The sequence below is a fragment of the Bos grunniens genome, chromosome 3 (assembly GCF_055505025.1).
Source record: "Bos grunniens cultivar Pamir isolate PY7600 chromosome 3, Bosgru_T2T1.0, whole genome shotgun sequence".
NCBI lineage: Eukaryota > Metazoa > Chordata > Mammalia > Artiodactyla > Bovidae > Bos > Bos grunniens.
Window position 1 is genome coordinate 15,067,101 of NC_141167.1, and position 25,350 is coordinate 15,092,450.

Genomic DNA, 25,350 nt, shown 5'->3' on the forward strand with positions numbered 1-25,350 from the left:
CTTTTCTTGGAAGAGATGTTTCTCAAACCATGCTTCCCAGGCCAGCAGCTTAAAGGTCACCTGGGCACTAGTTATTAATGAACAATCTTGGCACCCTGGACCTACAAAATTAACAACTCTGAGAGTGGAGCCCAGCAACCTGTGTTCTAATAAGCCTTCCGGATGATTCTGATGCCTGCTCCAGTTTAAAACCACATTTAGTGTTTTTACATGTGGTTTTACTATCCAGACATGATTGATTAAGTCACTGGCCATTGGCGATTGAACTCAATTTCCATCCCTTCTTCCCTGCCCGGAGGTCAGGGGTGGAGCTGAAAGTTCCAACCCTATAAATCATGTAGTTAGTTCCTCTGGTGACCAGCCCCCATCTGGAAGCTATCTAGGGACCCGTGTTGAATAATTTTATGTATCTACTGGACTAGGTCATAGGGTTCCCAGATAGTTGGCTAAACATTATTTCTAAAGTCTTAGAAGGTGTTTCTAGATGAGATTAGCAGTTGAATAAATGGACTCAGTAATGCTATTGCCCTTTGTAAGGTGGTGGGCCTCACCCAGTCCACTGAGGGCCTGAATAGAACAAAAGGTAGAGGAGAGGAGAATTCGCACCTTCATCTGCCTGAATGACTGAGCTGGGACATCGCAATGTTTTCCTACTCTTGAACCAGGATTTATACAATTGGTTTTACTGGTTCTCATAATAAATCTCTCCATATGTATCCATATAATGTGTGTATATATATCTATATATACATATATATTTTTTCCTACTATATATAATATATATACATATATATTTCTCCTATTGGTTCTTTTTCTCTGTAGAACTCTAACTAATACACAACTCCACCATGAGTCACCTTAGAGTAAACTCAGGTATGGTCAAAAGGGTTCATTATGAATTTAAAAAGAACCTCTTTCAGAAAAGTTTAAGGGTTTTAAGGGCTCTGTGCCAGGTAGTGGGGACAAAGACCAAATATATAAATATATATAATACCACATCTTCATAAAGGATACCTTGTCAGATTCCCTTGAGAATGTCCTCGTTAGTAGGGAATAGTGATAGGTTCACAGGGGAATCTTGTAATCAGATCTCACAGCCTTATTTCTATGAGTGGTATCCCTCTGGTTTGTCCTGAGGACAATGAGGTTTGTGTTTGTATCCACTGCTTAGCTCTGGGACCAAAGTAGGCACAGGCCTTGTTGTCAAAGAAAAAGATAAACACACACTTGGCTACAGTCACAGGATGTGTTCCAGTCAATTGTTGGATGTGGAGGCCATGACCCCCATCTGTGGGGTAAGCAGGACCTTCAACAAGGACTGGTGGGCGCCTCCAGATGGAGAAAGGAGAGACCTAAATGAGCAGAGGCAAGAGAACTGAATATATGGTCAGAGCCAGAGTTGGAGTGTTGGCAGGGGTTGACTTGGCATGGCCATGTCATGTCCCCGTATCAAGGGCTGTAGGAGCCTTGTCATCAGCAGCACTAATTGAAGAAGGGAGCTTTAGGGGCTTCCCTGGGGTCTCTGTGGTGGGGAATCTGCCTGCCAATGCAGGAGACAGGGGTTCAGTCCCTGGTCTGGGAAGATCCCACACACTGCAAGGCAACTAAGCTGGTGTGCCGTTGCACCATAAATACTGAGATTGTGCTCTAGACCCCAGGAGCTACAACTACCGAGCTCTCATGCTACAACCACTGAGCTCTCATGCTACAACTACTCAAGCATGCATGCCTAGAGCCTGTGCTCTGAAATGAGCGAAGTCACAGCAATGAGAAGACCTCACACAGCAACTAGAGAATAGCTCCTGCTCCCTGAAACTAGAGAAAAAGTCTGTGCAGCAAAGACCCAGCACAACCAAAAATAAATAAGTAAATAAAATTTAAAAAAAGGGAGCTCTAGAGACTTGAAGTTTTTTTTTTTTTTTCCCATAAGATCACCCTCAGAACAAGGCAGAGGGTAGACTTGGGGGACAGAACCATCATCAACTCTTCCTTAGTCTTGACTGCATTAACCTCCTGGTCTCTAGGCTTCCACCCAAATCATTCTGGGCACAAGGGTCAGAGACTATCTTGAAGTATAAATGTGACCATGTAACTACCCATCACAACCTTCAGTAGCTTCTCAAAGCCCCCAAGTACTCCACATGGTTTGCAGGGTCATGCATCCTGCCACCCCTACCCATCTGTTCTGTCTGATGTTCCACGTCCCTCTCCTCCCCAAGCCCCACAAGAAGGTACAGAAGCTGTCTCCTCTCCCGGAAACCTTTTCCCCTGCTCCCTCCTCTCTCTGGCTCCTCTTCTGTATGGTTTCAGCTTAAATATGGCCTCAGAGAGGTCTTAACCAACTGCTCTGCCTAAAAGAAGTGGCCCCATTATTTTGTACCACTTAGGCTAATTTATGTATTGCTACTAGTTGATGTATTCCAGGAGTCGGTCAACGTTTTTCCCAAAGATCCAGATGGTAGGTATTTCAAGCTTTGTAGGCTCTGGGTTTGCCCCTGCAGCCTAAAAGCACTCACATATGAATACTAAAAAGAATGAGCAAGACTGCGTTCTGATAAAATTTTTTTAATGAAAATTGAATCTAATATAATTTTCACATGTCACGAAATATTATTCTTGTTTCTTCTTCTTTCCCCGCCCCCCAGCTCTTTAAAAGTGTAAAAACCATTCCTAGCTCTTAGTTGTCCAAAAATAGATGGGCGAGGTGACCCGCTGACCGTATTTTATTGGTTGTTTATTACTTGCTGACTCCTTCTGAATCCGCAAGGGAGTGTGTTCCACAGCAGGGAGCACCGGTAGAGCCAAAGCCGTGTCGGTTCAGGCCCTAAGATGCACCTACGCTTCACTCGCAGCTCGACGGCACCCAGAGGCCACCACAGCTTTTGCCATAGTGGGCGGGGTCTGCGATAGCCGTACGCGGGGGCGGAGCCTTGATGAAGGGGCGGGCCGAATACAGGCTTCCGGCGGAAGAGCGCAAGAGCAAGATGGCCACTACCAAGCGAGTGTTGTATGTGGGTGAGCAGGCTTGGGGGCTAGGCGGAGGGTGGGCGAACCGGGCCGGGAGTGGGTCGTGGAGTGGAGCTGGACAGGTTTCCGGACGCGGGAGGCGGCGAGCAGCTGTCTAGGTGGCATCTGTGGCGGTATTGCTTGGGTCTCAGAGAGTGAGCCTGAGACATAATTGCACCTCTTTTCGAAGCCCTCCATCCTCTAACAACAACCTCTTCATCACCTGGGGCCGGGGCGATGGTTGGAGGAATATTAGGGATCTCTGAATCCTCGCGTCCATTCATTTTACATTCACCGCAGCAAAGGCTCAGCCCCCACTCTTCAGGGAAAGAGTTCCCAGGCTAGCCGCCTGAAAATGAGAATAACCCCAATAGCACAGTTTGGTGAGAGCTTTGGTGGGGACGGACTCTGGTGACTTAGGGCTCGGTGTAGGGAGAAATGACCCCTCCATCTGGAGAGGTGAGAGCAAGTTTACAGGTTGCGGTGACGCCGGAGATGAGCTGGAATTAGCCAGGTAGCGAAATAGGAGCAAGTGTGTTTACTGAAAGGGAGCAGCACGAGCAAAGGCCCAAAGGTGTGAAATAGTCTAACACTTGCAGGGAAATGTGTCGTTTTGCGAGGAAGCAAAGGGTAAGAGGCTGAAGAAGTGGGCAGGGCCTTGTGTACAGTGCTAAGTTTGTTCTTTATCCCGAGGATTAAGTACTTTAAGCAGGGAAGTGATGAGTTAAAGTCTGTACGTTCCCAGGATGGTACTGGTTGGCTTTGTGGAGGAGAAGGGAGGCAGTTATGAAGCTGTGGAGGGAATCTCCGGGCTAGATGAGGGTCTGAAAGGAGAGTGAAGAGTGTGCTTCGTAAGTAAGTGTGAAGGAGCAAATGAGAGGGATATTTATGAACCCGAAGGACTGAATGGAAAGATCCCTGCCCTGACAACGGCATGCTGATTTTACAGCAGGGACTTCTCAAGAGAATGGAGGACGGTAGTTCAGAAGGCACTTAATGTCTTTGCAGGTGGACTCGCAGAGGAGGTGGATGACAAAGTTCTCCATGCTGCTTTTATCCCTTTTGGAGACATCACGGATATCCAGATTCCTCTGGATTATGAAACAGGTGAGTTGTCTTAGTGTTTCTCATGCCCAGAATCCTCCTGCTAGGAAAGAACTTAAAATTTTTGTAAGTCATATTACAGTATGTTCTAAATATGCTTTGGGCAGCGTGACAGTGATCTTTATACAGAAGGACTTCTCGGAGAGTTGGGGTTGTGAGCTGAAGTATGCTTTTCAGATCCCATATATTGCATTTGAAGTAAGACAAGCTTTTCAGTTAGCCAGTAGGAAGATTGGTTTCGAGCTACATGGAGAGCTGTTGTTTCAAACTGCCTGCCAGGCACTCTCCTACACCTGCTCTCTCCTTGGCAGCTGTGCTGCTAAATAGGGTAGCAGGAAAGCCCAGCTTCAACAATGGGGCCTCAGCTTCTTTACACCTGAACTTTTCCTTCAATTAGTATCACAGCTACAGTTCAGTTTTCTGTCTTAACCTTTGTTGTCATTTTTAAGGTTGGAGTTTTAGGCCCAGCTCTAGAGTACACAACTAGTTTAGAAATCCCACTAGGGGATCATAGAGAGGGAATTTTGGGAGACCCATGTGAGTTAATTGATCATTCAAGAAAGCAGGCTTACTCAGCAACAAAACCAAGCAGCCCCGCTTAACAACAGCACCATATAGCAGTGACACCTGCATTCTGCTGGTTGAGGTCAGTAAGTTAATGATCCCTTGGCTGTGCTCCTGCTGCTGCTGCTGGTGCTAAGTCGCTTCAGTCTTGTCGACTCTGTGTGACCCCATAGATGGCAGCCCATGAGGCTTCTGTCCCTGGGATTCTCCAGGCAAGAACACTGGAATGGGTTGCCATTTCCTTCTCCAATGCATGAAAGTGAAGAGTGAAAGTGAAGTCTGTCAGTCGTGTCTGACTCTTAGCAACCCCATGGACTGCAGCCCACCAGGCTCCTCTGCCTGTGGGATTTTCTAGGCAAGAATACTGGAGTGGGTCGCCAGTGCCTTCTCCTGGCCATGCTCCTGTGCACACACTAAAAACAAAAATATAGGGGAAAGGTGACATTATACTGAAACCCGAAATGATTTACCATATTTTAATATCTGTTACTGCCTTCTTGCTCATTTCCATAGCGCCATGATAGTCCTAGCGGGGCCACGCAGGGTCAAAAACTCCCCTACCCAGCAGGTAGGAAGAATCAGTGATGGGAGACTCAAAGAATGAGGAAGAGGGTAGTCTTCTTCTCCTCCTCACTTTTCCTTTAATTATAAAAGTATAGCCCAGGACTTCGCTGGTGATCCAGGGGTTGGGAATCTGCCTGCCAATGCAGGGAAAATTCCACATGCCTTGTGGCAACTGAGATAATGCTCCATAACTACTGAGCGGTGCTCCACAACAAGAGAAGCCACTGCAATGAGAAGCCCACACACTAGAGAGGAGCCCACGCAACCGGAGAGTAGCCCCGACTCGCCACCACTGCAATGAGAAGCCCACACACTAGAGAGGAGCCCACGCAACCGGAGAGTAGCCCCGACTCGCCACCACTGCAATGAGAAGCCCACACACTAGAGAGGAGCCCACGCAACCGGAGAGTAGCCCCGACTCGCCACAACTAGAGGAAGCCTCCATGCAGCAGCAAAGACCCAGCACAGCCAAAAACAAATAAATGAATTTTAAAAGTAAAGAAAATTAAATTGTACCCCACTAAGTTCTTGTCACAGCACCCTCTTGCCTGCCTCCTTGTATTTCTCACAAGCGTCATATACTAATAAATGACTTTTTCCATGCCGCTTTGCCTCTCAGTGAATTCTTTTCTCAAGGAGACAAAAGAACCTCAGCTACATTAAGTCCTGAGATTGTTTTGTGGTTTCAGCAACCTGTGCTCTGCTGAGTCCTGAGACGAGTTGTATGGCTTCAGCTCTTATCATCAACATTGTGTATGGATTTAACCTTCCTGGGACCTTTATATGTATAAAAACAATAAGGTTATGTTGACTCTGTAAGGTTAATTGGTTACTTAAACAAATGCTTTTGTGCACTTGGCCTTCCTAGTTGGTGTTGGTTAGATTAGCATTTTGCTGAGGATTAAGACTGAGCATCCTTACCCAGGTTTTAGGATTCACGACTTATGCACAGTTGATGTTCAGAATGTATGTTTGGAATGATTGATTGATAGGTTAAATGACTTCATTTTTCTAGCTGCCTTTCGTGCAAAGGTTAAGATTTGGCTTTGGTAAAGAATGCTGCCTTTAAAGATTAAAAGTATAGTTCATTATTTAGTTATGTTCACTACAAAACAGGCTTCCGTGGTGGCTCAGATGGTAAAGAATCTGCCTACAATGTGGGATAATTTCCTGGGTTTGATCCTTGGGTTGGGAAGATCCCCTGGAGAAAGTAAAGGCTACGCACTCCAGTATTTGGGCCTGGAGAATTCAATGGACAGAGGAGCCTGGCAGGCTACAGTCCATGGGTTCACAGAGAGAGGGACACAACTGAGTGACTTTCACTCACTACAAAACAGTTTAATTTAGTTGCTTAAAATGTTATTTAAACTAGAAAGAATCAGAGTAAGATACTTTTTTTTCCTAAATAGTGATGGTGTAGAATTTCTAGTAAATGGATAAGGCATGTGACTGACTTCACTTTCTTTGTGACCACCTGCTTCTTCCTGTTGCCAACATGATAATTGCTTGATATTGTCTGCCTTTTTTCAGAAAAGCACCGAGGATTTGCTTTTGTTGAATTTGAGTTGGCAGAGGTGAGAAAATTGTTATCTGTGTTAAGTATTTGGCTTGTTATTATTGTTACTGATTACAAAAGGAGCTGTTCTTCATTTGGGATTGGGGTTTGGGGCCTCATGCTGATGCTTCCAGAGAGATGAGAAACACTGTTTGAAGGAAAGCTGCCTTCACTTAATGAAACCATGGGCTGTGATAAACATCACAGACCTGCTCGGTCCTGCCCCTCTTGCTCTGCAGAACTCCTGCAGCCCTGCTCATTGAGCATCTTTGCCTGGTAGCACTGGTGATAATTTCTTTGTCTTCCACTAAATGTGGCTCAGAGGTTAAAGCGTCTGCCTGCAATGCGGGAGACCTGGCTTCGATCCCTGGGTCAGGAAGATCCCCTGGAGAAGGAAATGCAACCCACTCCAGTATTCTTGCCTGGAGAATCCCATGGACGGAGGAGCCTGGTGGGCTAGAGTCCACGGGGTCGCAAAGAGTTGGACACGACTGAGCGACTTCACTTTCACTTTCAAATGGCAAATAGCTGAAGTCAGCCAGGAAGTGCACTTCGTTAGACACGTGCAACCTGGGTGAGGAAAAAAAAGAGACCTTTTTCTGTTGGATTGTTTTTTTGTTGTCATTTTACCAAGTATGTGTTTAGACACTACAAGAAGCATTTGACTGCAAACCTAAATTCGTACCTTGTCTTTTTTTGGCAGGATGCTGCAGCAGCTATTGACAACATGGTAAGGCTGGGAATCGTGCTGCTTACAGAAGTTGCTTTTTGGTGGTACAGAGGGCACTTAGTTCTACATTGGGTTTGCTAAACCTCCAAAGTTACAAGATTGCATCAGGAAGTACATACAAATTGTCATCGTGTGAAAATATTCACTGTGAATTGATCACTTATGAAATTGTCCTTTCTCACATATCTTTCTCCATTTGATAATAATGTAAAGGCTAAACATCCTTGTTGACCAGTCTCTCACTGGCTGCCTGTGTCTAGGATAGGAAATTGTAAACAATGCAAAGTAATTGCACAGTGAAACTGCATATTTTACAAAAGAGGCAGGGTTTCATGAAGTGTTAGACCAGTTAACAATTGAGAAGAGAAATTTGATAAGGATAATGATAGGATGTGCTGCTGATCCAAGTGATTGGGACAGCCTGGAGAGCTCCTTGGGGCAATGATGTAGCTCTTGAGTGTGTGTTCCCTCTTCAGGATACTTAGGATTTTCACATTAGATAGGAAATGCAAAGATAATCATACTGTTGATAGGATTTTATTGGAAAAAATACTGCAGATGTATAAACATCCATTATATCTCTGTTCTTCAAATTAGGCCATAGTTTAAAAGCTGAATTTTAACTGTAAGAAATTTATTTTCATTAATTTCAGTTTCATCACAGTACATTCCCAGTTTTTTCCCCCTTCACATTTTACCATGTGTTACTGTCTTTAAGTGATTTCACATTGAGTGACCTTTCCTGGTACCAGTTATCCTAGGGTAATAAGGCTTTCCTTCATTCCTGTTCTCTGTTTCCCATTCATCAACTGTTGTCCTCAGCTCTCAGAGCGAGATCACTTCTCATTGTTTAAGGCTGACCTTGACTTTTGAAAATGAACTCAGGTACTTGGAAATTGCATTTATCCTTGTAATTTCAGAGTACTCTGAAAACAGCGTCACTTTTGCTAGCACAGGTCATTACTAGAAAGAAAGGAGGTCAGATACTACTGCATATAAACTAGATATACAACAAGGTCCTACTGTATAGCACAGGGAACCTGTTATTTAATATCGTCTAATAACCTACAGTGGAGAAGAATCTGACAAAGATATATATATATACACACACCCAAAACATTGTAAATCAACTATGCTTCAATTTTAAAAAAGAAAGGGACTTCCCTGGTGGCCCAGGGGCTAAGAATCCGCCTTGTAATGCAGAGGACGCGGGTTCAGTCCCTGGTCAAGGAATTAAGATCCCACATTCCATGGAGCAACTAAGCCTGTACTGCAGCTAGAGAGTCCATGGGCCACAGCAAAGACCTCATGTGCTGCATCTAAGACTCAGTACAGCTAAATAAGGAACTAATAAAGTTGAAAGGAAGAAAGGAGAAAGGAACTGTATGATGGCTCCCAGGAGGAAATTCTCTGCAGCCCACGGGCTGCCTTGTGGCAGGTGTATAACTTGCTGTTAGGGGATCAGGGATTAAGGGAGAACAAATCATGAGCTTGTCTCAGATGTATCAGAAGTAAATGGAAAGCGTCTGACTTTCTTTTAACCTAACAGTTTAAGCAAATGGATTTTCACACTTTTCAGAATGAATCTGAGCTCTTTGGACGGACAATTCGTGTCAATTTGGCAAAACCCATGAGGATTAAGGAAGGCTCTTCTAGACCAGGTGAGTGGGAGCAATACAGATGCCCATCACACCCTCCAGTTTAGCCTTGCCTGCCTTCCTGTCCCAGTTTTTTTGAAAGTAGGCACTGAATGCTTCTCTGGCGGACAGTAGTAGAGGATGGTTTACATTGGCAAAGGACATGTGCCACCTTTGTGGGGAAATAAAGAGTGTAGCTTCTCAGCCACGCCAGGGTAATTGTTTCCTTTATGAGAGAAGCCATGCCTGATCTCTCATCTGTCCCAGTGTTCTCAACATTCCTGGCAGGTTCCATCAGGGGCTGGGACTGGCAAGGGCTGCACCTTTCCCTGGGGCTTTTAATGTAGCTTTTTAATGTAGCCCTGCTAAGAGCTTGGAGAAGGAAATAGCAACCTGCCCCAGTATTCTTGCCTAGAGAATCCCATGGACAGAGGAGCCTGGGAGGCTATAGTCCATGGGGTCTCAAAGAGTCAGACACGACTAAGCGACTAACACACACAAGAGCTGGACTTGAGGGCTGGCAGTCTATAAAAGATGGGAACTTGCCTGACACATGTGACTTCCCAAAGTGGAGACCTCTGGCCGAGAGGGCCACAAAACATGTTCTGCTTCACTGACCAGAGCACCTACTTAGCAGCTGGCTGATGGCTTGAGTTGGTTCTCATCTGCTCGCTTCTTTCCTTTCAGTTTGGTCTGATGATGACTGGTTGAAGAAGTTTTCTGGGAAGACGCTTGAGGAGAACAAAGAGGAGGAGGGGTCAGAGCCTCCCAAAGTGGAAACGCAGGAGGTGAGATTGCAGGCTGGCACTTCCCCCCCAGAAGACTGTTTTTTTTTTTAGGTTTTTATGGAAATCTGTAAATGTATATACAAAAGTAGAGAGAATGAAAAGTGAACTCACAGTGTTTTGGTGGAGGTTGGTAATGAGTGAACTGAAGAGAAGCTCTAAGCCTCTCAACCTTGTGCTCTGCGTGAGGAGCTTCTCAGCTCTGCTGGGTTCTGTTCTGTGATTGTTTTTGACTAGGAGGAAGTATGAGGTGAGGAAGGGCAGTGAGTGGGCCTCTGCACCCTCCTGGTCAGTCCTCCTCCTTCACGCAAGTGTTGTGCTCCCAGCTCACCGTCTTTCTGTTCCTGACGCAAGGGAGGCAGAGCGGGGTGAGGGTACCTTCCCTGCAGTCTGGGCACAGGTGTGAGGTCCTCCCTTCCAGGGAATCTGCCTTGGCACTTCCTTCTGATTCTCAGTGCGCCTCTCTAACCATTGCCTCTCTGGCTGCCCCTCCCCATTATAACTGATATTCTGGGTTTCTTTCTTGACTCGTAATCTCTCTCCCCTCTCTGCCAAAACAGCAGCAGTCACTCTGATCTTTCACAGCCTCTCCTAGGCTCTTGGACTCTCCTGGCCTCTGTTTCTAGTCCTGAGCTTCAGACATTTCTAATGCAAGTCTTGCCCTCCCTCCTCTAATCTTGTTCATCCTGTGTTCTCCAACTCACTAACTTGCCACTTTCCATCCACATTGACTCAAGCAGGAAATAGGCTAAGCAGAGTGCCTACAAGTGGAGTATAAAGCAAGGTCCCCGCCACCTCCATTGTGAGCACTTCGGTACTCCTTGCTTCCGTTGCAGCCAGCCTGTGCACACGCAGGGCTATGCACAGGGAGGGGATGGTGTTACAGAAATGGGTCCTTTTAACTGGATCAAGGTGGGTGACCTTGAGCTGGGGTGTGAAGATGTTGAGAGTTGTCTGTTTGGGGCCAGAAAAGTGTTGTTTGTGAACACACAGGAGGGTGAAGGCGAGGCAACCTGATGTGTCTGAGGGAGTGTGATGAGATGACATGCCTGCCGGGTGGGGCTCCAGGTAGACGAGCCTGAAGTCTCCTGCCACTGGATGCCAAACTGGGGGCCGTGGCCGTGGCCTTCACCTTCTGCAGCCCAGGGCCTTCCCTGGCGTCACCTTGTTCAGCTTGCTCACTAGTTGGGTTCTCAGGTGTGTTCATTCACACTCGCTCTCCTAGTTGGGGAGTCAGGGCATTCTCTCTAACCTGGCCATTTCTCCTGCATCTAGGGAGAGCCCGCTGTAAAAAAGGCCCGGTCAAACCCTCAGGTGTACATGGACATCAAGATTGGGAACAAGCCAGCTGGCCGCATCCAAATGCTCCTGCGTTCAGACGTCGTGCCCATGACCGCAGGTGAGCAGTTTTTTCTTTAATACAAGTGAATGTGTATTCATGGTTGGTTTGTTTGTTTCTTCTAAAGTACACACACACGCACACACACACACACACTCTCTCTCTCCCCACCCCCCCCCCAACAGTATTGAAGGCAATGAATTGAAAACCTGAGTCTTTGTTCCTTCTCCATATCTAATCATACTCTTCAGAAGTAACTACCGATAACTAACAACTTCTTGAATATTTTTTCATTTGTTAAATACTGAATTCTATTTATCCTTCTTTTAATCTAAATTTTATTATGTAGACACATAGTTAGGAGTGTTAATTTCACAGTTTGTTTTGAAAAACACAGCAGTGCCCCCCTGCCCTACTGCCATCCCCCAGCACCATTTGCTGCTTCTCAGAGGCAGCCAATTTCAACTCTTAGCTGATTCTTTTGATTTTTAACCTCCATATTTGTAGATAATAGATGTATGTTGCTACTTTCTGATTTTTTTTGTGTTTTGTTTTAATGTCTTTTCATTTTAGACATCTATTGACTTCCCACTTGAGAAGATAAAGAATTAGCTTTTGAAATCAGCTTCCCAGTTCCTTCATCCTTTTATGCTGTTACCATAATTTTAGTTAGGTCACAGGTCATTCTATTTAAGCATCATACTGTGATAGCTTCTTTTCATACACAGCACTTTGTTTTCCCTGGAATTCATAATTCTCTTGTTTTCACATTTGCTTAGTATTCTGTACACATATTCCTGAGCTTTCCCAAATTTTCCTGCTTGTGTAAATCTCCATCATGTTCAAACACATCAGATATTTTGTCAGTTTCACTTATTCCTCCCTGGAGCCCTCTGACCTCCTCCAGCTTGGACCAGTTGCCTTCCAGGCCCATCTCATAGCCTTTGTCTTGGGATCTCCTGCTTTCGCTTCCTGTGTTGGGACCTCTGTTGTCATTTTTGATCTATTCCCTCACTTTGGTAGAGGATATAATTCTGTAGCTTCTGGAGAAAAGAACTTGGGAGGGTCAGGTTTTTGAGACTGATGTGTGGAAATTTCTACTTTCCCACCTGATAGTTTGGATGTAGAATTCTAGAGAAGTCTAATGTCATTCTGATTCTTGGTCCTTTATACAAAACCTTTTTTTTTTTTTTTTCTGTCTAGAGCTGAGCTGTCCCAATATGGTAGTCACTGTCCACGTGTGACTCTTTAAACTTAAATTAATTCAAGTTATATAAAATTAAGTTTCACTTCTTCAATTATTCAGATGCTTAACAGCTGTTAGATAACACTGGTCTAGATGCTTGAAGGGTCTCTGTGTCCTGTGTTCTGAAAAACTGTCCCCTTGGAGTAGATCTCCTTCCATCCATCCTGCTAGATATTCAGTGGGCCCTTGCTGCTGTAACAAATCACCACAGACTTAGCAGCTTACAAGAACATAAATTTGTTGTCTTAGCTGTTCTGAGGGCCAGAAGTCCAACACAGGACTCACCAGGCTAAAGGAAGATGGTGGCTGGGTTACCACATTCCTTACTGGAAGCTCTATGGGTAGATCTGTTTCCAGAGACAGTCACTTTGTTGACAGAATTCAGTTTCCTGCATCTGTAGATGAAGGTACCCATTTCCTTGCTGGCTGCCAGCTGAGGGCTAGTCCCAGCTTCCAGAGGCTTGTGGCCCCCCTCCTTTATCATCACAGCCAGCAGTGATTGATCCAGTCCCTCTCACGTTTTGAATCGCCTGCCTCCTTTCCCATCCACTTCTTTTTTTGGGGGTGGGTTGTCGGGGAGATGGAATATAATTGCTTTACAGTGTTTTGTTAGTTTTTGCTGTACAACAGTCCATCCACTTCTAACTCTCTCTTTCTGCCTTTAGCTGGGAAAGGTTCTCTGGTTATAACCTGTGATTATACTAGGCCCACCGGGGTAATCTAGGCCATTCTCCCCATCTCAGTGTCTGGAACCTTAATCATATCTGCACAGTACCTTCTGCTGTGAGCAGCATTTTCTCAGGTTCCAGGAATTGGGACCTGGACATCTTTCGGGAGCCATTATCCTGCATACCACAGCCATCAGTTAGGACAGTACTATCTTTTGAAAAGTTTTCCTTGAATTATTTCTTTACTTTTATCCCTTCTGATTTTTCTCTACTCATATTTTGGAACATTTTTAAATGTTCTTTTTCATAGTATCCCCTGCTTATTTCATGCATGTACTATCATTTCATCTTGGGAGATTAGTATACTAAAATTTCTTTTTCCTATACAGCTTATGTTTGAAATTATTTTTTTCAGTTTTTTTTTTCTCTTTGTTTTTCTTTGTTTGTTATTGATCTGTTTGCTTGTTTCAGTCTTTGCTTTTCACATTAGATGCCTTTCTCATATATAAGACTAGGGTCCTTAAAATCTGCTTGGAAACTCCCTGGACATTGGTAAGGCTTGCTGACTGAGGCTTCCTCTATGAGGTGATTCTGTCTTTCTGTTGGACCTCGGATATCAGTATCCCTGAGTCATAGTCTCTTGGACAGAGCAGAGGCCACAGAGAAGACTCTAGTCTCTTGCTAATGGTTCTATGTCCAGTTGTTTGTCATGGAGGGTGGGAGGTTGTGGGAGCAGTATATGAACTTCAGTAAATCTCCATTTGTCATCATGGTACCTCAACGCTCAGGTATGTATAAAGCATCCCAGACCAGAGACCCTCTGCTTTAACCTGCTGGAGGGTAAACCTCCCACCAGCAGCCAGGGCTAGGGAAGAGAGAGGATCTGGGGGCTAGCTACTTTTTTAAGTGAGCTTTCAACCAGACTTACTGCTTTTAGAACCATCTTCATCCTTGTCACTGAGGTTTTGGAATTTCTGCAGCAGAAATCAAATTGCTTCTTGGCTTTATCAGCTTAAGCTTCAGCTTTGTTAGGTCTGCTCTGTCAGTTATGGCTCCTGTTTGTCTTCTAGGTTCCAAAGATTTTTGTTGCTGTTGTCTCTTCTCTTGCTCCTTTTTAGGGGATAGTCATTTTATCCATATTTTAAGTGTATGATTTACTGGCGTTAATTGCATTCACAATGTTGTACAACCATCGCCACTATCTACTCTCAAAACTTTTGCACCACCCCTAATAGCAACTATACAGTCCATGGAATTCTCCAGACCATAATACTGGAGTGGGTAGCCTTTCTCTTCTTCAGGGGATCTTCCCAACCCAGGGATCGAACCTAGGTCTCCCACATTGCAGGCGGATTCTTTACTGTCTAAGCCACCAGGGAAGCCCAAGAATCCTGTGGATCTTCATGACCCAGAAATCGAACTGGAGTCTTACAGGCGGATTCTTTACCAGCTGAGCTACCAGGGAAGCCAAATAGAAATTCAGGACTCGTTAACAGTCACTCCCCTTTCTCCTCTACTCCCAGCCTCTGGTGATGGTTAATCTACTTTCTGTCTCTCTGAATTTACCGTTCTAGACATTTCATATACATGGAGTCATAACAGTAGTTGTCCTTTGATGTCTGATTTACTTCACTCAGCATTGTGTTTTCAGGGCTCATTTAGGTATCAGTACGGCTGGCTGATATTCCCTTGTCTGGATAGTCCACAGTTTGTTTCTCTACTCATTTGTTGATGGACACTTGAACACTGGTTCCACTTTCCAGTTATTATGAATAATGATACTGTGAACATTTGTGTACAAATAAGGATTTAAATCCCTGTTTTCAATTACTTTGGGTGCCTCCCTAAGACTGGAAATACTGGGTCATGTGGTAATTCTAGTTTGACTTTCTGAGGAACGACCAAATTACTCTCTACAGTGGCTGCACCACTTTCCATTCTCATAAGCAGTGTATAAGCATTCTAGTTTCTTTACATCCTCACTTGTTTTCTGTTTATCATAGTCATCCTAGTAGTTCGGAAGTGGGATCTCATTGTGGTTTTGATTTGTATTCCCCTAATCACTAATGATGTGAAGCATCTTTTCACATGCTTAGGGGTAGGGGCCATTTGTGTATCTTCTTTGAGGAAATGTCTGTGAAAGTCTTTTGTGTATTTACTTACTAGGTTGGTTTTTTGTTGTTGATTTGTAGGAGTTCATTGTATATGAACACTTAAGAGACGTGATTTGCAAATGTTTTCTTCCATTCCCTAAGTTGCCTTTTCATTTTGTTGAGAGTGTCCTTTGATGTCCAGAAGTTTTTCATTTTGATGAAGTCTCATTTGCCAATTTTTTGTTACTTATACTTTCAGTGTTGCAGTTAAGACATTGCCAAGTGCAAAGTCACAAAGACTTGACCTGTCTTTTTCTCTAAGATCCTGTTTGGTCTTTGTTTTTAAAAATTGCTTTACCACCAGTTTAGGGTGGAGCAGCTCTAGAATGCATGTTTTCACGCCTTCTTTAAGTAGAATTCCATCTAATCCTTCAAGATAATCATATCTCAAAGATTTATAATGAACATGTCATATTTTGAAATGAAAATACGAATATTAAACAAATATAACATAGTTTTTCAGAGTCTAGTTAGAGATCTCGTTGTTTGGTTTTTTTTGACCATGCCCCCGAGGCATGTGGGATCTTAGTTCCCCAACCAGGGATTGAACCTGTGCTCCTTCCTTGGAAGCATGGACTCTTAACCACTGGCTCACCAAGGAAGTCCCCCCATTGGTTTGTGTTTTAATCAGGTGCCTTTTCCTTTCTCGGCCCCAGAGAATTTCCGCTGCCTGTGCACCCACGAGAAGGGCTTTGGCTTCAAGGGCAGCAGTTTCCACCGCATCATCCCCCAGTTCATGTGCCAGGGCGGTGATTTCACCAACCACAACGGCACCGGGGGCAAGTCCATCTACGGGAAGAAGTTTGACGATGAAAACTTTATCCTCAAACACACGGGACCAGGTGGGATCTGGCTGGTCGGTGATGGTCGCTGGGCTGGGCTGTGGCAGGATGGCTGTGCAGGGGGTGACAGGCTGTGGTTCTGGTCTCCTCCAGACCCCCACCCAGGGAACAGGAGAGGCGTTCAGTCTGGCTGGAACGGAGCGAGCCTGTTTCCATCACAGTGTCCACAACTGTGGGCATAGCTTAAATTTTGTGGTCAGCCACTGTAAGCCCGCTCTTCTTCCCTCAACCCCATTGCCTGCTTCTCTGTCAGACTCTCTAGTAAAAAATTGCAGTGGTTGGTTCCCCAGCAACTAGAAAAAAATACAGAACTATACTGATATTTAAGACCGCAGTTCTCTAGGGGGCCCTCGGCAGCCACAGTAGACAGAACTCCCTAGTTCACGCTCAGTCCTGGTCAGAGACGACAGTTGCCCCTTCACTCCCGAAACCTCCACGTCACCCTCTGCCCCAGCTGATGCTTGGCCTCCCACATCTGTGCACACCTGCCTGCGCTGACTTCCCCCCAAGTACAGGGGCTGAGCCACCTCCCCTCTGCTCATGACCCGGACCCTCCCCACCCCTCGCCCTTCGGAACCTGGTTCTGCACTCATGCCCCGCCGCTGCCCCCTGTAATGCACGTCCCCTGCTCTGCTCGATCAGCACAAAAGCACACAGTGTCGATCTTTTCTTTGACTCACGTCCCCCCGTCAGCTATCACCCATGCCTCTGGTCCCCTTTTTAACCGAAACTTCTTGACAAAGTTATCCAGGCTCCCTGCCTTTGGTTCTCTCGGTCCCCCTCTAGACAGACTTCAGGCGCCACTGGCCCACTGAAGGCACTCTTCTCCACCCGGCCCATAGTCGGCTCCTGCTCCTCGTCCCGTTCGCCCTCCCATCTGCAGGTGCAGAGGCAGCATCTGCACTCCCCGCTCCATGCCCAGGACCACCAGCAGGGTCAGGGGAGCTGACGGGCGCTTCTCTCCCCCAGGCCTGCTGTCCATGGCCAACTCCGGCCCAAACACCAACGGCTCCCAGTTCTTCCTGACGTGTGACAAGACGGATTGGCTGGACGGCAAGCATGTAGTGTTTGGGGAGATCACGGATGGCCTGGACGTCTTGCGGCAGATTGAGGTGGGTAGCTGCCAGGGGCCCCTGGGGCACAGCCATGAATGTGGGAGAGCTGAATCGGGGCCTGGAGAGAGACAACAAGCTGCTGTTGTGGGGTAGGGGGTGGGACGGGCAGGGGGGTGGGTATCCCTGAGCCACCCTTACTCTCCACCCTCCCTCCCCTGATTCCTCCTCTTCTGTTCGGCCCGCAAAGGCCCAGGGCAGCAAGGACGGGAAGCCCAAGCAGAAGGTGATCATCTCCGACTGTGGGGAGTACGTGTGAGAGGGGAGCTGTCAACCCGGGGCACTGGCACCCGAGGTGTCCCATTGGCAGCGAGCAGGGCTTCGTGTCGTGGCCCTTCCTCGGGGTCAGCGTGGGACGCCTCCTCTGGCTCTTCCTCAGGTGTGGCCTTGGGCCCAGGGCTGCCCCCCCAGCTGTGGACAGCTATGCATGGCCTGTCCAGGCCTTTGCCACCAGGGCTTCTCGTGGGCCCACCTGTGTGACTCCTGGACATTTTCTTTTGGTAAAATAAATCCTAGTTTTGATACTACTGCCTCCAGCTAGTTCCTGGGAGTTGTCAGATGTCACCTATAAAGCTAAACTGTCCCCTGAGACGGATTGGTGAATGAATAGGGCATAATCTCTTCCCCACGGTTTTTCTTTTCTTCCCTTGGATGATTCCCTGAGATGCTGGGTGATATATCTTCAGGTCAGATACCCTTGTCAGACCACTGTCAAGACCGTGGGCATCAAAGACAGTGGAAAAATTCCTGTCTTCAGTGCCTCCACTCCCGCATCACACTGCCGGCCTCAGAGCCAGTGAGTGTATTGCTCAGTCTCCGTGACGCATTTGCTTATTTGCTCACTTTCATTTTACAGATTTTTAAAAATGATACTTTATTACTCACAGTGCCTTTTCCATGCTAGGTACTATACCTATTTGTCAGGAGACAAGGGGTTAGCAAACCCCTTGGTTCTAATCCAGCCCACTACATGGTTTTATGAGTAAAGTTTTATTGGAAAGTCAGAGCCATTGGTTTACATATTCTTACTGCAGTGACAGAGTGGAGTAATTGGTGACATACCATATGGTCCCTGTATTAGAGTTCTTCGGAGAAACAGAACTAATAGGATATGCATATGTGTACACAGAGAAAGATCCATTATACAGAACTGGCTCTACAGTTGTGGGGGCTGACAAGTCTGATAGCTGCAGGACAGGCCAACAGCCTGGAGCCCCAGGGAGAGTCATGTTGAAGCTTGAGTCCAAAGACTGTTGTGAAGGCAGAATTCTTTGCCTCACAGGACCCTAATCTGTCTGTCTTGAGGCCTTCAACCGATTGCATGAGGCCCACCCACACTGGGGGAGAGTCATCTGCTTTACTTGACATACTGATTTAAATGTCAGTCACATCTGAAAAATACCTTCACGGCACCATCTGGACTGGTGTTTGGCTAAAATGTGGATACCACAGCCTAGCTATAGACAGAAAATTAACCAAGACCATCCCTCACTAGCTCCTCCAGGGCCAGGCCCCATCTTTGCTGGGTGTGGTGGCTGCACAGAGGAAGAGACCCAGGGTTGTGGCCCCAGGACTCTGTGGCTTAGGAGTTTCTCACAGTGTGTCTGCTCCAGATGCTGCTGGCACAAAAAAAGACTGTTGGACCTACTTTTTAGTGGTGAAAAAGAGTTTCAGGTGATGGAAAATCAGAGAGCTATATTTTCAAAACGTATTTATTATGGGAAATTATACCATATAACGTGGAGAAAGCACATCGAAAGCAGTTTATATAGTACAGTATGATTCCTATTTTGTACAAATACCTATCTGTAATATGTAAACATCTATATTTTTTATATATATTTATATATCTCCTAAGAAAAAAGCCTAGAAATAAATTCAACAAAATATTAACGAGCATATTTTTATCTGACTTGTAAGATTATGGTGATTGGAATTGTATTTTATTTTTTTGTTTTTTCCAAACTTTCCTCCAAAATTGTATTATTGCTGTAATAAAAGCACATTAAAAAAAGAGTGGGTCAAGTGCTTATAAAAGGCCTCTCCATGAGGAGTAACACTCAGGATGGACAAGCCCTGTTTAAATTGCCTAAAGGGCACCTCGGCAGTGTTGGGTGCCCTCAGCAGGCTCCTGGGAGCACAGAGCACGGTGTCACCACCCTGGCCACTGCCGCATAACCGGCCACTTGCCCAGGCCTTTAAAGCAGGTGAGAACACAAGTCCTGTCTTCAAAGGATTGTGGTGTGTAAATGTTTTAGGAAAAAGCACAGCTCTGAACAAACACCATCACCCACAAAATACATTCTCAGAAGAAGAAAGTTTTAGTGACCAAGCATAGAGGGGGCTCAAAACTAGCAAATTCTTTTGTAATAATACCGACAGATACCAGTTGTTAAATAGAGTCTGCCTGGAATGCCGGAGACCCAGGTTCAGTCCCGAGGTCAGGAAGATGCCCTGGAAAGGAGAATGCAACTCACCCCAGTATTCTTAGGGGCTTCTCTGATGGCTTAGCTGGTAAAGAATCCCCCTGCAGTGCAGGAGACCTGGGTTCAATTCCTGGGTCAGGAAGATTCCCTGGAGAAGGGATAGGTTACCCACTCCAGTATTCTGGCCTGGAGAATTCCATGGACAGAGGAGCCTGGCGGGCTACCGTCCATGGGGTTGCAGAGAGTTGAACACAATTGACTTTAACCAGTTGTTAAGTATTTATATGCCAGAATGGTACTAAATGTTTGTGTACACAGATGATCTTTTTAATAGCTTGGAAGGAGAAAGCCACTATCCTGCTCTACAGAGGAAGAATACCCAGGATTCAAGTCCATTTGGCTTCAAAAATCTGTGCTCTTGTTCTGCCTGCTGCCTCTTTTCCTGTTTCTTAGGAAATTTTCCAGAACATGTTACTAGCCTGCCTTGGTTTGAAACAGCCTGGCATGATGGCGTGCTCTTGAGGCCAGGATTGCACTGCAGAGAGCAAAACTTGTGTGCTTCTCCTTTAGCTTTTTTTCCCCACATCCTCCTCAACTATCAGTTGTCAGTGACTTCTCATTGCTGTCAGTGGGTCTGAACTGACCACCTTTATTTATCCTTTTAGTCTGGCCAGGTAAACAAGCCAGGCCCTGAGCAAGAGAAAGGGAAATGGTGGCATCTCTCCTGCCACTGCACCGCTTGGCTGAGCAAAGATAACTCTCGGGATAAAATACACGGGCCTTGTGTTCATTCACTACTGTTCCACCACTCAGGCTTTTTCCTGTTGATTTCACTTAGTGACCGGATGGCAGAAGTCGCTGGAAGTGTGACGACCAGGTACATAAACAATAATACTGTTTTTCAGTTGTTCTGGATGAAAAAGCAAGACTGCAGCTCTGTTCTGCTAAGCACTGCTTGGTTGGGAGGTGAGGTGTACTCAGTATCTGCTAACCTTTGGGTGACCAGACAGACATTCCTGGTGTACCCCTAACTAAGCCAATCACTGGCTGGGCCTAAAAATACCAAATTGAAAATCAGTTGTCAATTCTTCCATTTTAAAGGTAGTCATTGATAAGAGTTTCTTTGGTAATTTGTAGCTGGTGAGCTAACATGTTTTGACTTTACTAATGTGCAATATATCAATTTTCGAATAAAATTATCAAAATAATTGGCTAATTTAAGGTTTATACTTATTTTTCCCTGGTGGCTCAGATGGTAAAAAATCCACCTGCAATGCAGGAGACCTAGGTTCTATCCCTGGGTCGGAAGGTTCCCTGGAGAAGGGAATGGCAGCCCACTCAAGTATCCTTGCCTGGGAGAATCCCATGGACAGAGGACCTGACGGGCTACAGTCCGTGGGGTCACAAGAGCTGAACATGACTGAACGACTAAGCACATGCACAAGAGACAGTCTTTGCTGTTGGGAAGAGAAAACTCTTAGGTAAGTACTAGAATAAAAAATAGGTTCCACATTATGTGCCAGTTCTGATTCATGATGGCCACCTGAGCTCCACGTTCAGGGTTACCGGGCTGCCTCTGGGTTCAGTGTGAGAAAGCTTGGCAGACACAGTTTCCTAGGCTGAAAGCCCTTTGCAGATCAAAAAGCTTCATATTACAGATGGGAAATGAGGCCCAGAGGAGGAAGTCACAAAGTCACATCCCTAACATGTAAGCCAGAGCCTAGATCCCTACACTGTTGGGGAGCTCACCGCCTTCCTGTGTCCGTGGAGAGTGGCTCTTCCTGTGCACTGGCTCCCAGAGCCCTTCCCAGGTCCAGGTGGAGGGGCTGCTGTCCCACAGCCCAACCCCCTCCTCCACCCCTGCTGTGCTCCTGGAGCCCCTCGGCACAGAGTGAACTCCAGGGGTGTCATCCTGGGCTGTGCCCATGGGTTGGGGTGGGCCCAGGATCTGTTTTTAATGATATTTTGGGGTTTGGACAGCTGGGTTCTGTCTGCTTCAGCAGGTAAATTACAGGCTTACCAAGTCAGAAATCAAATAAACACTCCAGCTGCTGGTGGCCTCTCCAAGGAGAACAGTGGTTTCCGGGAACCTCCCCACCCAGCTCAGCCTAATTGCCACCTGTCACTCCCCTGGGACCGGGGCCTTTACTTTGGCTCACAGGCCCCAAGAACAGGACGGGACTCCAGGGTACACAGGGTGACGCAGACTTGCGTGACCAGTCTGTTTTTGACAACTTGACACAGGCAGGTGCTGACCAGCCCTGCCCTCGCCCCACGCCTGGCCACAGGCCACCCATTGTCCCTGGGTGCAGTGAATTGCTCCTTAGCAGGAGAAGGCAGACAGTTTTCACTCTACATGCCAACTCTAATCTGTTGGTGGTGGCCACTTGAGTTTGGTGCTGATCACTGAAATTCTCTCCAGAGTTAAACGAAAAAATATCAAGGTTGATTATTGATGACTCCCGTGCAGAAAGTTAAGAGAAACTTTGTCACCCTTGCTGGGCATTATCATCCTGGGCCACCCGATGTAGCCACCATACTGGGCTCAGCGAAAAGGTAATTTTTTCACAGAGCTGAACTCCTGATGGTTCAACACAGTGACTAATAGATTGTAAAGCCCCCAAGAATTTTTTTCACCAAAGTGTCCATGCAAGGCACATCTTCCCCCGACAGCAGAGACAAATCAATGCAGGAAGACAGGGAAGGTAATTGACACTGGCCTTGGCCCTAAATCATGCTATTCATTCAGCTCTTTCTGGAGGTGACCCACATGCCTCCTTGTGGCCAACAGATTGGTCATTCAGACCCACAAATATAGAAAACAGGATGACTCCACACTCTGAGTGCCCAGAAATGCCCAGTTTTGCACGCGGGGGGGGGGGGGGGGGGGGGAGGGGGGCGGGGGTCAGGCAACTGGGGATGGACCAGGACCTGTCTGCACATCCCCAAACCCAGTCCTGGATGGTGAAGGGCCTGAGGTGGCCATCCTGGGCTCAAGGTGCCTCAGTTCACCCCACAGCCCCCGAAGCTGCGCCAGCAATGGACAAGAGTAGGTCCTCAGACAGGACTCTGTCAACCCCAAAGAACAGTCAGCCTGAGCCTCTGGGGAGGGAGCTGGGATAGAACCCTGCTGGATGACCACCATGCAGAGTTCCACCACGACCATCAGGCACGTGATGGCGCAGAGGGCCTGGGGAGGACCAGCCCCTGGCAGGATGTGGGCAGGGGAAGGGTGCCTCGCTGCTGCCCTGCCTGAGCTGGGACGGCGCTGGGGGGGGGGGCGTCTCTGCCTGAGCTGGGACTGCGCTGGGGGTCTCCGGGCCCCTGCCCCCGCGGAGGGCCGGCCGGTGGAGTTGGGGCCTCAGTGGCAGCCGCAGGCGCGGACCACCATGTTGCGGTGCTTGCGCAGGATGACGTTGTTGCTGCTGTCGTAGTAGAGCACGGAGGTGGCGCTCAGCTTGGTGGGCGCGCAGCACGCCTTGGGGACCGCGTGCGGCTTCAGCAGGTGCACCTGACGGGGGCGGGAGGGGGCAGCGGGCAGAGGCGTGAGAACCTCGGGCTCCTCCCGGGACCCCCGTCCCAGCGCCCAGCTCCTGCCGCCTGGGGCTCCGCCGCTGGCCCCTTCCCAGCTCCATCTCCTCCCCGCCCCCGCACCCTCCCCCCACAGCCCACTGGGCAGGTGCTGGCCTGAACTCTGCCCCGGCCCCGCCCCCTTGACGCCCGCCCTGCCCAAGGCCCTCAGGCCCAGACTGAGCACCGGGGGCTCCTGCCACAGCCCCTCCCCTTAGACGGGAGAACCCTGACCTTGCGGATCCCCCGCACCTGTGCCAGCGCCGGCCTGGCGCCGCTGCGACACTGTCTCCCCTCCCCCACCCCCTCTGCCCCTCCTTCTTCCCTGATCGCTTCTGTAACACCCCGCCTCGGGTCTTGGCCGCCTGAGCTGTTTCTGGTCCATCCGCCCCTCCAGGCTGCGAGCAGGTGAAGGTCCCTTTTACACCTCGCAATGCCCAGACTTCAGGCTCACCCTTGGGGTGTCCAACACCATTGTTTCTCAAAGCACCTCCACCCTTGTAACAACTTCCAGGCAGGGATTGTTCTGGGTGGATGACCGCTGGGGGCACAGGGGCCGAGTCACCTGCACAAGGCTGGGACCGGACTCGGGGAGAGGGCCGGGAGTCCCTGCTACCCTCCTGCAAACAGCTCTACCCCTAAAAACAGTCCATCTGAGGAAGCTACTGCAGCCTCCACGCAAATATTTATGCAGAGACTCGGGCAGGATGAGCTGCAGTTCGTACTGGACTCTTCATCAGGGCGCCACAGGGATGGGCCTTGAAGGCACCCTCAGTCAGTCGGGGCCTGAGAGAAAAGGGAACCTGCTTCCATCCAGGGGACCTCCCAGCCCTCACCAAGGCCGATGAGCAGGACCAGGATGAAGCCGTCTGATGAAGGGGGTGGGTTGGGGGGGGTCTGTCCAGCAGCTTGGCCTGGGGTCCCCAGAGCCCAGCCCTTGTCCTGGGAGCCCCAGCTTGGAGCCAGCCTGCTGCCAGGACCATCAGCCGGGCACCAGGCTGCTTTAGGGCCCAGAGCCTCTCTGAGGCCCCAGGGGGAGCTGAGGCCTCTGTGGGGATGTCCGGCCAGACTGGGCTGTGAGAGCACTGCTCCCCAACTTCACAGCCTCCACCTGGGGTGGCTGGGCTCCACTTTCATAGGCCCACATGAAAGAAACCAGGCGACACTGCCCACCTGTGCCAGCCGCCTATGGGGCTCTAAGTGGCTGGAAACCTGGGAGGGCCTTTCCTGGGTTGGGACCCTCAAGAGAGGAGTCAGCACCACAGGGGCGCAGCTGTTCTGAAAGTCCATCATGGACCAGGCTTCACCACGTGATCAACAGAGGACGGTCTTTGCCCTATCTGCACCAAACAGACTGACCTGAAGCCTAATTTGCCTTTGCATTCAATTCACTTTAGAGCCATGTGGGAGACCAAATCAGAGGCTCTGTAACTTATTGGCTGTGCATCGTTGGGAAATAGTCCTGCATCTGAGGGCCTCTGTTTTCTCCTCTGCCAAATGGGTACAATGGTATTTTCCTCTCTTCCGACACAAATGTAATTTCACATGCCTTGTGCCAACCCTACCCAGGTTAAGAATACAAAAGGGTCCCAGACATGGTCCCTGCTCTCATCCTCAGCAGGGGAGGAGGGGAGACGGGGGAACATTCCAGCAAACACCCAGGACACCCAAGAGCAGCACAACATACAGCAGTGTCCTCGCTCTGGGAGCATGAGCGCTGGAGACCAACGCTGGCTGGGAAGGACCCAGAGACAAGGCAGCAGGGCGAGCAGGAGCTGGCCTGGCCCGGGGCGGATGAGGAGACCCTGGTCAAAGGAGGGAGGTGAGGGCACTGGGACATGGGCTGGGGGACATTGAGGAGGTGGGTAGGCCAGTGAGGGGCCCCGGGTCACAGGCCAAAGGCTCAGACTTCTCCCCAGGGATAAGGGATGCCACGGGGAGGGGGTTCCTGACCCAGAAGGAGGTGGTCACATTTGTGCTTTAGTGCGACCCTCTAGCTGCTGTGTGGGGAATGTGGGGGGTGAGGCTGGAGGGACCCACTTCCTCCTC

The 25,350-nt window shown here is 48.0% G+C and overlaps 2 protein-coding genes across 7 annotated transcripts in view; one reads left to right on the top strand and one right to left on the bottom strand.

The window, feature by feature from the left end:
* The first annotated feature begins 2,975 nt into the window (after nucleotides 1-2,975).
* PPIE (peptidylprolyl isomerase E) lies at nucleotides 2,976-17,829 on the top strand. 6 transcript variants are annotated; one of them, XM_086380786.1, is made up of 10 exons: nucleotides 2,976-3,389; nucleotides 4,015-4,113; nucleotides 6,769-6,812; nucleotides 7,497-7,523; nucleotides 9,103-9,184; nucleotides 9,848-9,948; nucleotides 11,221-11,344; nucleotides 16,008-16,193; nucleotides 17,163-17,305; nucleotides 17,496-17,829. In XM_086380786.1, exons 1-10 carry the CDS (start codon nucleotides 3,362-3,364, stop codon nucleotides 17,562-17,564), a joined length of 903 nt encoding a protein of 300 aa, XP_086236912.1. In that variant the 5' UTR covers nucleotides 2,976-3,361; the 3' UTR covers nucleotides 17,565-17,829. The 6 variants fall into 6 exon arrangements, with proteins under 6 accessions (XP_086236912.1, XP_086236945.1, XP_086236901.1 ...); XM_086380819.1 differs by having other exon boundaries at nucleotides 2,976-3,140; XM_086380775.1 differs by having other exon boundaries at nucleotides 2,976-3,015.
* A 4,611-nt stretch (nucleotides 17,830-22,440) lies between these two features.
* LOC147375063 (bone morphogenetic protein 8A-like) overlaps nucleotides 22,441-25,350 on the bottom strand; it is a 30,670-nt gene continuing 27,760 nt past the window's right edge. Inside the window, exon 7 of the mRNA XM_086380763.1 lies at nucleotides 22,441-23,242. Within this exon, the coding sequence (XP_086236889.1) occupies nucleotides 23,093-23,242 (150 nt within the window). The 3' untranslated portion in view covers nucleotides 22,441-23,092. The remainder of the gene's footprint in view (nucleotides 23,243-25,350) is intronic.

Excerpts from the sequence above, each read along its gene's own strand:
- PPIE (XM_086380775.1), top strand. The coding sequence starts at position 2,985 with ATGGCCACTACCAAGCGAGTGTTGTATGTGG. Across the intron at positions 6,813-7,496 it reads TTGAATTTGAGTTGGCAGAG|GATGCTGCAGCAGCTATTGA; the intron begins GTGAGAAAATTG and ends TTTTTTTGGCAG. Across the intron at positions 9,185-9,847 it reads GGAAGGCTCTTCTAGACCAG|TTTGGTCTGATGATGACTGG; the intron begins GTGAGTGGGAGC and ends CTTTCCTTTCAG.